Source organism: Otolemur garnettii, unplaced genomic scaffold, assembly GCF_000181295.1.
Source record: "Otolemur garnettii isolate 467f Iridium unplaced genomic scaffold, OtoGar3 scaffold00159, whole genome shotgun sequence".
Taxonomy (NCBI): Eukaryota; Metazoa; Chordata; class Mammalia; order Primates; family Galagidae; genus Otolemur; species Otolemur garnettii.
In genome coordinates this window covers 2,194,279-2,209,970 of record NW_003852554.1, presented here as the reverse complement: position 1 = coordinate 2,209,970, position 15,692 = coordinate 2,194,279, and the positions used below count along the sequence as shown (strand labels likewise).

General features: G+C 35.4%; 1 protein-coding gene across 2 annotated transcripts in view; it reads right to left on the bottom strand.

Annotated features, from left to right (window-relative positions):
- The window catches only part of FAF1 (Fas associated factor 1), a 435,975-nt gene that overhangs the window by 88,236 nt on the left and 332,047 nt on the right, over positions 1 to 15,692 (bottom strand). For both annotated transcript variants that reach the window (XM_003799928.3, XM_023519165.1), the window contains exons 14-15: positions 9,225 to 9,361; positions 4,480 to 4,568 (exon numbers count right to left, since the gene is read on the bottom strand). In XM_003799928.3, coding sequence (XP_003799976.1) covers positions 4,480 to 4,568; positions 9,225 to 9,361 — 226 coding nt within the window. The remainder of the gene's footprint in view (positions 1 to 4,479; positions 4,569 to 9,224; positions 9,362 to 15,692) is intronic.

Sequence of the window (15,692 nt, the reverse complement as noted above, 5' to 3'; positions counted from 1 at the left end):
AGCAAACTGCAAAGCCAATAGTTAATTTCCTTCAGCAACAAAAAAGCTGCCAGAGACTAATAATAAGGATACCCTCCCTATGCTGTGCAATGCTATCTTTCAGTCCCAAATCAGAACCCTTAATAAGCCTAGACTGTTCCACTGCCATATTTTGCCTATGTATTCTTTGAATTACCAAAGAAATGAGAATGAGGTAAAATGCCCTTGCAATCTGCCCTAATCTCCAAATGGATTTTGACAATTACTGAGCTATTGCTCAGATACAATCAATCAAAGGTTAGCCTGGAAGGGAGTAATTTCTCTATCCAGGATAAAGAATTATAAATAAATTCATGTTAAATGAATAAATGAATGAAACAATAAACAGATCAAGAACTAAGTATCACAAACTCTTGATTATGAGAGGTTTCTGTAAAAAATAGTGCGTATAAAAATTAATCCATTTACATGTTAGAAAGCATCTATTCTATTATGTGGAAACAGGCTTTAAGCAAAAATAGATTCTAAATGTGGCCACTGTTATGCAGTGATTCTTATTATCTTTCTCATCTTCTTTTTGCAAATAGACCCTCATTAAAAAAAAACATTTCTCTGTCCCAAGGACCTAACCCAGTGCTGTGTACTTGCCAGAAGCTCAAATAAATATTTATAAAACCTAACTAATGATATTAATGAAAATATCTAAAAAAGAAGCTATAGGCATTTCTGTCAAAAATAGAGGCTCATGTAATACAGATGTCCTGGTTAGAGACAGGGCAAATAGTGATGCAAAGTTTAATCCTTTGTGGGCCACTAAAGAATGATGCAGAGTATGAATATGCTTCAAGGCTTGGGTTTGTTAAATAAAAGCTTTATACGTAGGTATCACTGGTTGCACTAATATAATGGAATCATTGAAGTGATAGAAATAACTTAAAGTTAAGGTTAAAGAAATTCAACCTAGGAAGCCGGTCCCCAAACCCATTCATTAATTTGATTTTAACTGCAAGCTAAAGATGAAGACTTATTGCAATTTTTTAAAAAATAGAGGCAAATTCACAATTAAAAGGGACAGTGTTTCTCTTCACATATTCATCCTTATAATCTATGTATAGTCCAAAAGAAGTTTTTAAACTTAGAACTTTTCTTAGGAACTTTATGACTTGAGTAATAACTTTCATGAAGACACTCTAAAAACAAAGAGAAATCCTTACCTCTTACAGTTAAATTTCAATAAAAATTTCAATTATATGGAGGCTTGTATTTTTCCTATAACCTTCATATTAAATTTTGTGCTCAGTATTAAAGGAATTAAAGTCAATTTCTTTACCAATGAATTATAGAGAATACAAATTAAGATGAAAGAATGGACTGGGAATATGCATGCAAATAGTGTGCATTCATATATAATTATACAGCATAATCTATAAGTCTGGTACTAATGAGACTCAAGATTTAAATGGCTGAAGAATATGTTTAGTGAATTATTATCAATTGATGTCCCTGTTCCAGGATAAATGTAATCTTGAATGGGAACCTATCTATTATTACAAATTCCTAACTAAGTACAGTATTTCATTATTTCAAAATGTCACTGTCAATTTATAGAGTAACATATAAATATCTTTCTACTATATATCCAACTGCCTTTCTTTTAGAGTAAATGAAACACTAACTATTAAGAAAAGTTTTAAGTCAAATTTTTACAGCAATAAAAGAAACCCAATGAGCATTAAAATTCTAAGCTAGTTATACTACTGCAAATTTTCCTATTTGTTAATGTGGATACACTAAGTTTTATACCATTGTAATCAAATACTGTTTTTTCAAGTTACCTTACTTCATGTAAATTCTTCTAACCATTCACTTAGTTATTTAACAAACATTTATGGAGTGCTGACTTTGTTCTAAGTACACTGTCCAGGGAAAGAGTTACAAACATGAGCATGACTTTTGCTCTTAACAAACTCACAGACTAATGGAAGACAGAGATAAGAAAGTGAAATACAAATAGTTCAGGGTTATGTTAAAATTGTTTACAAGTTTCAAATTTGCAATAATTAAAGAGTACCCTATTGAAAATACTTACTATACAGGAAGTTCCTGAGTTAAAAACATCTGACTGACATACAAGTTGTACTTACAAATGGAGGCTATTACAGGTAACAGGTAAATGTATCTGTTCCAACTTACATATAAATTCAATTTAAGGACAAATCTACAGAACCTATCTTGTTTGTAACGTGGGGACTGCCTCTACTCAGAAGCTTTTCATCACTGCTCAAAATAAATAAAACTCTCCCTTATTTGTTCCACAGAAATCTTTTTTTAAAAAATTAAAAACAAATAAGAGGCATGGATGCAGTAGCTCACAACTGTAATCCTACCATTCTGAGAGGGTAAGGCAGGTAGATCACCTGAGCTCATGAGTTCGAGAGCTCATGAGTCTGAGCAAGAGTGAAACACCATCTCTACTAAAAATGAGAAAACTAGTGAAGTGCCTGTAGTCCCAGCTACTCAGGAGGCTGAGGCCAGAGGATCTCTGGAGCTCAACAGTCTGAGGTTACTATGAGCTATGATGATGCTATAGCACTCTACCCAGGGCAACAGAGTGAGACTTTGTTTAAAAAAAAAAAATTGGCTTGGTGTTCGTACCTCAGTGGTTAGGGTGCTGGCCACACACATCAAGGCTGGTGGGTGTGAACCCAGCCCGAGCCTGCTAAACAACAATGACAATAACAACAACAAAAATAGCTGGTAGCTGTGGTGGGCACCTGTAATCCCAGCTACTTGGGAGGCTAAGCAAGAGAATTTCTTAAGCCCAAAAATTTGAGGTTGCTGTGAGCTGTGATACCATAGCACTCTACTGATGGCAACACAGTGAGACTCTGTCTCAAAATAAATAAATAAAAACAATAATTTTACAAATATCTATAAACTTAGCATCTCAAATTAATAAATGCTAATATTTATTTCATATTTTATCTTAAGGCTATTTTCCAAATCCAGAAATTTCGAGATTGGTCAAGTACTAATGAACACTTCAGATTATTATTTATAGTTCCTACCAGCTATATGACCTTGGACAATTTACTTAACATTGATCCTCAGTTTTCTCATCTGAAAAGTAGACATAATCATACCAATCTGTGCTAGATTATGTTCCATTTACCCTTCAGGATCCATGCTCTATCTAGCTTTCTGCCCAGGGAGGTTTTCCTGGCTTCCAGTTTCTGATTGGGTTAGGTTAATAGGAGATACTAGTAGGAGATTACAGTACAGTAAGGAAGTGAAGCTGTTCTCTCTGGTTTCCTCCCTACTAAGTCACCAAGGTTGGCTATATCCCTCCATCAAAAACAATGCTGACATACAAGGTGTACTTACAAACCAAGGCTACGTTGCTTCCACACAGCACCTCCTAAGCTCTCAGGACTGGATATGGTAATGGCTCCCTTTAGCCTTGGGGTCTGTATTATCCCCTGTTGATTTCTATAAATCCTGTCCACATCTTTATATCTTTATAAATGGTCGCCTTTTTTTTCTTTTGAGACAGAGCCTCAAGCTATTCCCCTAGGTAGAATGCCGTGGCATCACAGTTCATAGCAACCTCCAACTCCTGGGCTCAAGAGAGTTTCCTGCCTCTGTCTCCCAAGTAGCTGGGAACACAGGCGCCTGCCACAACGCCTGGCAATTTTTTGGTTGCAGTCATCTTGTTTTTTGGTGGGCCGGACTGGATTCAAACCCGCCACCTTAGGTGTATGTGGCTGGCGCCTTAGCCACTTGAGCCACAGGCGCCGAGCCAATAATTGCCTTTTTAAATTCTTCTCAAATAACTCTATTTGGAAGTGTCATCTGTGTCCTGTCAGAACTCTAACACACATACAGCCTCATGGGTTATTTTGAGGCTCACATGAGACTATGATATATGTAAAGTGCTCAGTATGGTGCCAAGCACATTATAAATACTCAGTATTTATGCTTTAAATACTATTTATACTGTTATTATTATTTTATGTGAGCTTCTATGCTTATGCTACCTATCACATCTGAATATGTTTAGGAGATGGAGAAATTTAGAATTCTGGAGATCATTTAGTAATTCTCACAGTAATTTAAAAATATCTTGAAATGCAAAATGTGTGTATGACTAATCAATTTCAATATTTAAAAAGAGTAAGAAGATCTTAAAAGTGAGTGATAAAATCCATACAGTAAACAGGATTTTTCTGGTCTATAATTTCTTCTGCAAACGTGCTTCCAAACTCATTTCTTACAAATTAACCTCCTTTCACCACCCCAAATCTAGCAAAGTACTAACTGTCCAAAATTTAAACAAATTGTTGGGTCTTGAAAGTCATGAAAAGAACAGACTGAAAGGTAAACTCAATGGCATAAAAGACCTTGATAAATCTGGAAATGCTTCTTCTTCATCCTTTCTTATCAATCATGACATCATTTGACAAATCACCTCATTAAAACCTGCTTAACTTTTCACCTTACCTCATCCTTTATATCTTCCTGTTGTTGGGCTGTGAAGATCTCCATTGCAGCCATGAGTCTCATCATTAACTCATCCACTGTTGTGTTACCTAACAACAAATGGAGATTGACAAATTTTACTTTAAATAAACATTTTATATATAACTTCACAGTATTAAAGTTATTAAGAAATGGAAAGTTGTCCTAGAATTAAATAGAAAGGAATAACTATATCCTAAAAACTTACAGGTAAAATACTTTTGCATTTTCATTGAAATGTTTGATATGTTCAGTAAGAAGGATAAGTAAGACTGGGCAGGGTGGCTTACACCTGTAATCCTAGCACTCTGGGACACTGAGATAGGTGGATTGCCTGAGCTTAAGAGACCAGTCTGAGCAAGAGCAAGACCCTGTCTTTAAAAATAGCCAGGCATTATGGCAGGCGCCTGTAGTCCCAGCTACTCGGGAGGCTGAGGCTGGAGGATCGCTTGAGCCCAAGAGTTTGAAGTTGCTGTGAGCTGTGATGCTGCGCTACTCTACAGAGGGCAACAAAGTGAGACTCTGTCTCAAAAAAAAAGAAAGAAAGAAAGAAAAAAGAAAGAAAGAGTGAGTAGTATATTGGCAAGTGAAATTTTAGAATAGTTAGATTTGAGGGAGAAGTCTCTTAATAAGAGAGATTTTTAGTTCTATAAAGAAGAATGTCCAAGTCATGAGCTTCAAAAGTATTTTCCAACTATGAAAACATGTCCACTTAATAACACTTCCAACAACTGTTTATATGTCAATGATTAGCACTTTACATATACTACGTCATTCAACCTGTGCAACAAGTCTATGAAGGGGACATTATCATTTTGATTTTAAAGAGAAGGCAAATGAGCCTTAGAGAGTTCAATTAACTTGCTCGACCAAAGTCAAGCTGGTAAAAGGGCGGGGCCAGAATTTGAAATCAGAGGAGGCTCACTCTCAAAGCCTATCCTCTTAGCCACCTCAGTACACTGCTTTTACTTAGAATTATCTCCTATCACTAAAAATTCTCTGGCTTACAGTAATTCAATTTATGAAAAAATTTGATGTCTCTTTTGGTCCAATTTATATTTTTCCCTTTCAGCTGCTTTCAAATGACTTATAATCTTTATAAAGAGGCTATTTTTCTTAATATAATTTTATTCTCTGCTCAAGTCCATGACAACCATATAGCACATACATGCCATTTCCTGAATGCATTAAGTCCTTGTTAATTGCTTTGGCTGTATTACAAGAAAGAAATTCACAAGGATATATAAATATATGACAATTCTTCTCTCCTTTCAAACTTACAGGCAGAAAGTTAGTTTTTCTCCAGGGCTTGAAAAGGAATCTTCTTGTCCTATTACTGAAATAAATGGCCACCAATGGGACAATAAAGAGCAAGTAACCTTGATGGTGTTTTTCCATTGGGCCTGACTACCATTCTCTTTCAATGGCCCTTTTCCTTATGACGGTTGGTGGCATGGGGTTAAGGAACATCTGTGCCTTAGAAAAAGAAATGACCTAATTTTGTTCACATCAGCACTAGTCTCTCAATAAACAATCTACAGGACAAATTTTACCTTATCACCAAGAAAATGAAACTTCTTTTATAGTCAGAATAACAACCCTAGCTCCCCTACTTATATGCTATCTAACCTAGTACCTATAAATTGTTTAGCACATGACAAAGGCTTTAATAAACATTTGTTTAATAAACAAATGAATAAGCGAATGAATAGATCACTCTAAAGATCAATTTCCTTATTTTAAAAATGTAGATAATACTAGTTCTGTAGTATTCTTAGGAGGAATAGAAATGTAAAACCCCTGTACATAGTACAAACAAAATTACTGGTAGATTTTTTTTTAGATGGAGTCTTACTCTGTCGCCCTGGATAGAGTGCTGTGGCTCTCATAGCTCACACCAACCTCAAATTCCTGAGCTCAAGTGATTCTCTTGCCTCAGCCTCCCAAGTACCTAGGACTACAGGTGCCTGCCACTATGCCTGACTAGTTTTCTTCTACTTTTAGTAGAGATGGGGTTTTGCTCTTGCTCAGAACTCCTGAGGTCAAGTAATCCACCCACCTCAGCCTCCCAGAGTGCTAGGATTATAGGCGTTAGCGACTGTGCCCAGCCTAGTCACTATTATTAATAGATATTACAGATGGCAAAAGAAGTTGAAGAACACCTTCAAAGTACATTTTATTATTAGATAATTCTTCGGTTTCCATGTCTCATTTGCAAACTGTAGTAATTAAGACTCAAGGCATGAGAAACAAATATCAATACTTTATGGAGTATACTGAAATCAGTAATGGGAAAATACTACTAAATGTAGTTGTATAGGCGAATACATATTGGCCATGAATTTTCAGGCTACGCCACTGCTTATCAGCAACACTTCACCCCTAAAAGGAATCACTACCAAATTGGACTTGCAGGTACTTTATGTCTAAGTCCTTCATGACCTAAGACAGATAAAAGGTACCAGTTAATGCAGTTTAGGGTAAACTTAATCTTTACAACTGATTACAGAGGTTCTCAAACTTTTTGATGTTCGGACTCCTCTACATTCTTAAAAACCACTGAGATCTCCAAAGAACTTCTGTTTATGTGGGTTATAGTTATGAACATTTATTGTATTAGAAATTAAAATCGAAATACTTAAAACAAATTCATCAATACATTTAAAAGTAACAATAATAAACCCATTACATGTTAATATATTACATTTTTACTAAAAATGGCTATTTTCCAAAAGAAAAAGTTTAGTGAAAAGAGTGGCACTTTTATAACATTTCTACAAATTTTTATAATGTCTGGCTTAATGGAAAACAACTATATTCTCATAACTACTTCTGTACTACCCTAGTTACAACACATTGTAGTGGTTGAAATTTATGAAGAAAATCTGGCCTTACAAAGATATGTAGTTTGAAAACGGGAAATATTTTGATAGATGATTGTGGATATTCTTCTTTGATACTATACTCAAGCTGACAAGTGAAAGTTTCAAGTTAGAAACACTGAAACTATGTTAATGTACTTTGTTAATTAAAATCCATTGTCCTATGAATGGATCTTTTATCTGTTCATGATTTTGTAACCTTATATATTGGTCATTTGGAAAACATAGGGTCATTGAGTTATGCATTTCTTCTGAATCTTGACACACTTCATTTTATGATTAAAAAATCACATTTGTTAATATCACCATGGACATCATCAAAAAGTATTTCAGCTGTCAATCTTAAGGTGCAGGATGAAAATTTTTGTTGAAAATTCAAATTTTATCAACGACAACATAAATTGTCAGTTGTTTTACTTAAAAGTGACAGATCGACTTTGTTCATTTTGGAGAAAATGTCTGCCAAATACCCAGGCAACATAAACTTAAGTTTGCTGGTCAATCTTATTTTCAAGTAAAAATGATTTGTTTAAAGAAAAGAAAAAAGCAAAAAGTTTAGCTCAAGCAACCACAGCAGGGCACTTGGGACAAGCAATGTATGTTCATATGGGACAGAAGTGCTTTCTCCATCCCTCCCATTGCTTCACATCAACTATTAAAAGGGTTAAAATTTAATAAAAGTAATAATTTTTATTGCTTCATCGTAAATGGCCAAGTAAATGGCTCTTTTCTCTTTCAGCTTTAAGTACATGGCAGAGAAGAATCTGATGGCCTTGATTTGTGCTAAGTGGTACCAACAGTTTTACAAACTATTACTTTTGATCCAAGTGCAAATGAATTCCAACACAGTAAAAAAGGTGATTTTAAAAAAAGTCTTAATATAATTATGAAACTAATCCCCTGAAAGGGTCTAGAGACCTCTGGAGTCCACGGACTGTACTTTGAGAACCTCTAGCTACTGCACTATTGCCTCTGACAGGGAAAGCAGGAAAGAAGTATTATCTTCATTATTCGTTTACCCTTTGCGAATCTGTTCCCCCTATTTTTAAAACAATGTTCATGAAACTGAATGCTCTAGTTTTAGGGAAAACATAAAATCCCAGAGGTCTGGTTTTGTTTGGGTTTTAAAGGTATTGTATTTTACACATTTCCCCTCCTCCATCAGACCGAAATGGGAACAAAAATTAAATATCCCAGACACAGCTTTAGCTTGGGGCACTTGAAAACCCTTTTTCCCAGTGGCATAGAGAAGACAGACTGTTTTCAATTTACTAGGTACACTAATTCTTGGAGTGCATGAGTAACAGTTAAAAATAAAAGAAATCATCCACTTATTTTTTGGTAGAGAATGTGCGCTTTGCTTAAAAATCACAGGCATCCTAAACGTTAGAATCAGACAAATACAGAGAAACAAATATCACTGTCAACAATTTAATCTACAATATACAGAGATTGGATTTTTCCAGATAACTAGAGATAAGCATTTCTTTCAACTAATCAACATTACAGCAACAAATCAATATAAATAAGAAATGTCCTGTTTGACAACTGACTATGACCTAATTCTCTAATTGCTTAGAGAATTTAGCAGTTCTGAATACTTAACTTAAATATCCTATGTTCAATGAGATGTACAATTTAATTAAGTTGTTCCTGTTAGATTTTCATGAAGCATACTTTATTTTCTGTAGTACCTATACTTTTTGAAGATGTTCTTCAAGAAGCTATATATTTTAAAATGCAAAGATATTCACTAATAGGAAGAAATATTGTCAGCTTTGATGGGAAAAACTATAAAATTATCCCACACAGAAAAGACTTTACTTTCTTTCTGACGTACTTTACCTTGTATCACATTTAACACTTCATTAGATGATCGCTTTCCCATAATAATCAGGAAAAGTGGAAACTGATCTGTTTTTTGAGTCCGAATGGTTTGTGCAACAACGCTGCCAAAATGTCTATTGCACATTGTCAGAAATCTAAAATTGAGAGAAAACCAAAGTTAATTTCATTTCAGAGTTTAAGAAATTTACTAGTACTCCAACAAAAACTTATTGTTGTATTAGTTATTTTAAAATGAGATAACCCACCTGATATCAATATGTAAGATCTTGCTATACTGAATTTTCAACTAAATCTTAAATGATACAGAAATGGTTATCATATAGAAAAGCAGTTAGCATACCACAAAAGCTGTCTAGGTTGATAGCATAGAATTCAAAATCTTAAACACTGCAAGCTGTACTTACTACCCTTAAGCTATGAGAAAAACAAACCAAATGAATTTTAAGAGGAGAGAATTTCTTAAATAGAATGAATAATATGTATAATGTGGTACAAAGATAAATTGATTACCATTATCCTAAAAAACAGAATTTAGTAACATTTTTACGAGTTTCTAGAATCAATAAGTGTATTTTAGAATTGTGTTTCTCTAGTAGTAGTTCTTCTAGTTTCATACTTAATATGAGATAAAAATAATAATTCTAAGCTTTTGACCAAAAAAAGCTTGGAGATATTAGCATACTGAAGTCTAGCATTAGTATTCTTAACACGATCTGGAATAAATGAAAAAACTGATAAAGCTTTTCTCTTCTATTAGAGGACTGTTTGAAATTAGCATTTCTTTCAAGAGAAAAGGGTAGCTTATGATATGTTTTCAGATCTGATGGTAAAAAGTAAATGTCATAATAATAATGAATTATGAAAGACCAAATGCAAATATAGAATGCTTTAATAAGATCCAATTTAATAAAGTCTGTAAAAATAATGGACTTTTAATAACACAGGTCACAAAAGGCAAAACAGTGGAAATTCTGGGGACTAGCCACTGGTACGAGCTTATTAATTCTTAATTATGTTCATGAAAGGCAACTTAAATCGTGTGTTTTCTTATGCCTTATGATAATATTTTAGGTAACAACTCCTCTGAAATGCACGTTCTGGCTGATGAGCAAAGTCCTGTCGTCACATGCATTAAAAGGTAAATCTATTTGAAAAGATAAACGGCATTAAAATGTCATGTGCTCAGATTGATTTGACATCCAAATTCAAAACAGAATCAAATCTCTTAATTTTTAAAGCCAATATATTTTCTGTCTATAGAAGTTCATCTCAAAAATTTAGGCTGAAGCCTCCATAAAACCTGTGCTTTGATTAGAGGAAGTAGGTCTTGTTAAGGGCTACTAGAACTACTGGCGAGAGTATCAAGACCAAGTTAGCATCACTGCAGTAAATTCACTAGGAAGCAGGTTTATGTACACATTTAGAGCAACAATAACCAGACCTCAAGGCGATCATACGACAAGGCCTTTAAAAATCCATTGCTGGCCATGAAGTAGTGACACCATGAAAATTCAAATCTTCATATTCCATAACTCTTATGGGATAAATAAATGGTGGTCAAGCAGCTTCCATACCAACTTTCACACCCACATAGCTTTAACTCATTAATGGGGGATGTGTCAATCAGGAAACTAAAAATTTAGAATCTCATTTTCTTTGTGCTTCTTTTTTAAATATTTGAAGTCAGTCTTGACCCTGACCTAATCATTGTGGCAACCTCTTACATTAAGATGTCAAAAAATAGTTGGAATGACATATTCTACGAAGGATAATAAGTCTTTCTTGCTTTCCCATAAACGAATTAAGTGGACACCACACAGTAGATGCACATTTCAGTACCAGTCTTAACAAATGATATTAAATATTAGGTTATTAAGTATGAAATGCCTGATTTCCTTAAGTATTAAGTTTGACAGCTGATATCTCTGATATGTCATTTTGATACTTCTTGTTTTGATGTGTGTATATACTGTGAAGATGGCAAAACTGTGGTATGTAGTATACACACACCATGGAGTACTACTCAGCCTTAACAAATGGTGATCTAGTCCCTTTTCTGACAATCTAGATCAGCGGTTTTCAACCTGTGGGTTTTGACCTACAGTAACTGTATTAAAGGGCCACGGCATTAGGAAGGTTGAGAACCACTGCTTTAAGTTGTCTGGAAAGACAGGTTTTTAACAAGTTATCCAAAAAATGTTTTGTGCAATGGCAACTTTGCTGGATCAAGTGTTTAGTCTCCTGAAGTGACTTAGCAAATGTTAATTCCTACTTGCTTCATTTGTATGGATGAACTCCAATCTGATGTGGGACAAATAAATAAATACCTTAAAAGCCTGTGAGCACTAGGTGATAAAGGAAAAGCCAAGCAGGGAAGGGGAGGTTGTAATAGAAAATAGAACGATAGGAGAAAGTCTCGCTGAAAAGTTGACATTTGATCAAAGACTCAAAAGAGGTAAAGGAAGGAGTTACCGACATATCTTAGGAAAGGGAATTTCAGGGTAGAAAGAACAACAAATAAAAAGGTGACAAGCAGCTTAGTATAGCTCGAGCAAAGTGAAGCATAAAAGACAAAGCTGATGAGTGCGACTATTTCTACTTGGTAACCACCCCAACCAAAATCCACCAAAAAACTCAAAACCATGACAAGGCCAGAAGATAAATAATGAACAAGGAGAAATTTTCTGAAATTTGAACCTCAGAAAAAGGGCTAATATCCTTATATTATATATACATATGTATAAAATGCAGTTCTTATGTTTAATCTGGCATTTAGTCTACAGATACATTTTCTTTTCTTTCTTTTTTTTTTTAAGAGATAGAGTCTCACTTTATCACCCTCGAGAGAGTAGAGTACCATGGAGTTACAGCTTACAGCAACCACTAACTCCTGGGCTTAGGCGATTCTCTTGCTTCAGCCTCCTGAGTAGCTGAGACTATAGGTGCCTGCCACAATGCCTGGCTATTTTTTTGTTGCAGTTTGGCTGGGGCCGAGTTTGAACCCGCCACCCTCGGTATATGGGGCCAGTGCCCTACTCACTGAGCCATAGGCACCACCCCTTTTTTCTTTTCTTTTTTATGAGAAAGAGTCTCCCTGTGTCACCCTGGGTAGATTGCCAACGCACCACAGCTCACAGCAACCTCAAACTCTTGGGCTAACCTGATTCTTTTGCCTTAGCCTTCATGTAACTGGGACTACAGGCGCCTGCTGCAACGCCCAGCTATTTTTTGGCTGTAGTTGCTATTGTTGTCCTGGGCTAGATTCAAACCTGCCAGCTCTACTGTATGTGGCTGGAGCCCTAGCCACTGAGCTACATGTGCCAAGCCCACAGATATATTTTTCATGTGAAAGCCACGCAATGTACACAGTTAATTACTACATATTTATAATAAACTGTGTATCCCTGAAAATAAGATCTATCCAAAAACTAAGCTCTAGCAGGATTTCTATGCAATTGTTAAATATAAGTCCTACCCCGATAATAAGACCTAGTGATGGGCATGGCTATGCAGCGTATCTGGCGTGGAGTGGTACGGTAGCAGGCATCCTACTGTGCATGTGCGAACTGCTAGGGGAAAGGAGTTCACGCATCACTAGTGCCAGCCCCACCAACAAGGTCAGCTCCCCCTGTCAGGTTCCAGAAGAAGATGACTTAACTGTATTTGAATAAATGTAGATTGTTGTATTATTCTTAATAAAAATAAGACATCCCCTGAAAATAAGCCCTAATGTGTCTTCTTGAGAAAAAATAAATTTAAGACAGCGTCTTATTTTCGGGGAAACACGAATAGCAGAATATTGAACAGAACCCACATATCTATCAATAGTCTAATTAAAATTATAGAATTTAAAGGAAAACTATGTAGTCATAAAATAGAACTTTTTGTGAACTGATATCTTTTATGATATAAAATTAGTGGAAAAAGTATTGTGTCAAATAGTATTCAATTCACCATTTGTATAAAACTGGGATAAAATACATTTTAGCCAGTTTATATATAAAATAACATCTGTTTCTGTGTAACCCTCCCCAGAGGCAATGTTACAACTTTCTTATTTATCCACCCAGAGATTCATTTTCCAGGGGCTATATTGAGAGCAATTTTATGTTAAATGCCCTGTAATATTTCTTCTGTATTCTGTCTTTTACCAATAAATTAAAATTTATGAGAATCTACTAAATAGAGAAGACATGGTTGTTGACCTTAGGATACTAAGAATATTTTGGATTTTATAAATCAAGGTCCCCAAACAGTATATGCAATCCAATACATTATGGGGGCCTAGATTTAGTGGTTCACATTAAGTGCCTGAAGAATCAGAAGGGAACGGAGGCCTAGAAGTCAGGGAGAACTTTATGTTACAAGGTGGTACTCCTGAACAGCTATTTAGAGATGAACATCTCTTACTCACCCGTGCATTCCTAGCATCTAGTACCTAACGTATATTTGTTGTATGAGCGAGTTAATTCACTTCACTAACTTTTATCACTATTATGACAATATTGATCATATAACCTTCTTTTTCCTCTTCCAACTATGGTAGAACCTCTGTAAGTTTCACCCAAAGGACTGTAACAAATTGGTCAGCAGATGACAGTGGTCAGCATAAGGAACTAGGCCTACTGTACTGATACATGCCCAGTCTGTGAAAATTAGGGCAACTTAAGGAGGTGGTCAATGAGGGAGGTGAGCATCTATGGAGGTTTTACTGTACTTCTGAAATCAGTTTAGTTAAAAGACAGCTGGCATGGATAATTATGGTGTCCAAGGCCCCTTTGACTGTCCCTCCATCCTCACTGGTCCCTGTGAGTTATCCTTAACACCATATTCAGCACTGTATTATATTGCTGTGTAACTTCTAGAGTATGCACCAGCATCATCCTGATGCCCTACTCTAGGGCAGAGATTTAAAGATACATACTGATTTATAAAACATTTCCAAAATATTAAGTACATGTTGGCTGCCTCTCTGTAAAATTTGGTAAAATTCTTTTGTAAATAAAGGTATAGTTAGCTACTATTTCCCATTTTCTTTCTTTCTTTATTCTTTAGAGACAGAGTCTCACTTTGTTGCCCTCGGTAGAGTGCTGTAGTGTCACAGCTCACAGCAACCTCCAACTCCTGGGCTTAGGCAATCTCTTGCCTCAGCCTTCTGAGTAGCTGGGACCACAGGCACCCACCACAACGCCTGGCTATTTTTTGTTGCAGTTTGGGCAAGGCTGAGTTCAAAGCTTGCCACCCTTGCTATATGGGGCTGGTGCCCTACCCACTGAGCCACAGGCGCCACCCTAAGTTCCCATTTTCTCTATGTATGGTGACTTTATGGGTGATCTTTGGGACACCCTGTATATTGATTGGAAAAAAGTTCAACATGAAATCCTCTAATTTTACAGGCTACTATTATTTTTAAAAAACATGGAAGTTTTACTGTATTTAAAATAATCTGTCTTCCGTAAAACAACAGTGAAAGATAATTGTTTTATTAGTTTTCTTAACAACTCTTAAATAGGAAAATCATACAACAAAATTCTCCCTTGAATTCAGTATCAGAAAAATCCTGAAAACTATTAGGTTTCCATAAATCAGACCATGAGAACTATAAATGGTGAACCATAAACTCTCATGCATACTATGTGGAACATAAAACAAACATGATACACAGTAGAGCCTCCATAGGTGACCACCTCCCTCCACTGAGCACCTCAAGTTAACCTAATTTTCAATGACCAGAAATGCACTGCATGTACTCAGTGAAAGTTCCTTATGTTAACCACCTCCATATGTTGATCAGTTAGTTATAGTCCCTTGGGTGGTCCACTTCCAGAGGTTTCTACTGTATATATGATGGACAGATGAATGAGTATATGCCCATAATATTTCTTTTTTATCCTTCAGCTGCTAGAATTACAGAGCTGAATTTCAATTCTGGTGCTTATAAATACTCATTCACTTGCCATTAATTGGTTTATATCTAATTTTACTTTTTATTTTTCTGTTTGATATTGTATTTAAACTTATATATAGCAATTATAATCATTTTTAGAAGTAGAGAAACTATAAATGCTAAATGGAAAAAAATATAGGCAGTCAACATGTTACAAACCTACAACTAACCTATGACTTGCACTTACAAGTGGAGGCTATTACAGGCAGTCCCCAAGTCACAAATATCCGACTGACATACGACTCTGACTTATAAAAGGAGGCTATTACAGATAATAGTTAAAAGTACCTGTTCCAACTTATATACAAATTGAACTTAAGAACAAACCAACAGAGCCTATCTTGTTTGTAACCCAGGGACTGCCTGTAGACAGACATATAGGAGAAAATAAGGGGAACGAGAATGTTTTCTCAATTCAAGCCCAGTATATAGTACACAGTCAGTGCTTACCTTAATGAATGCTGTTTTGGATAAAGAAATGGATACGTGGTAGAGTAAACAAAACCATAAAAAGCTAA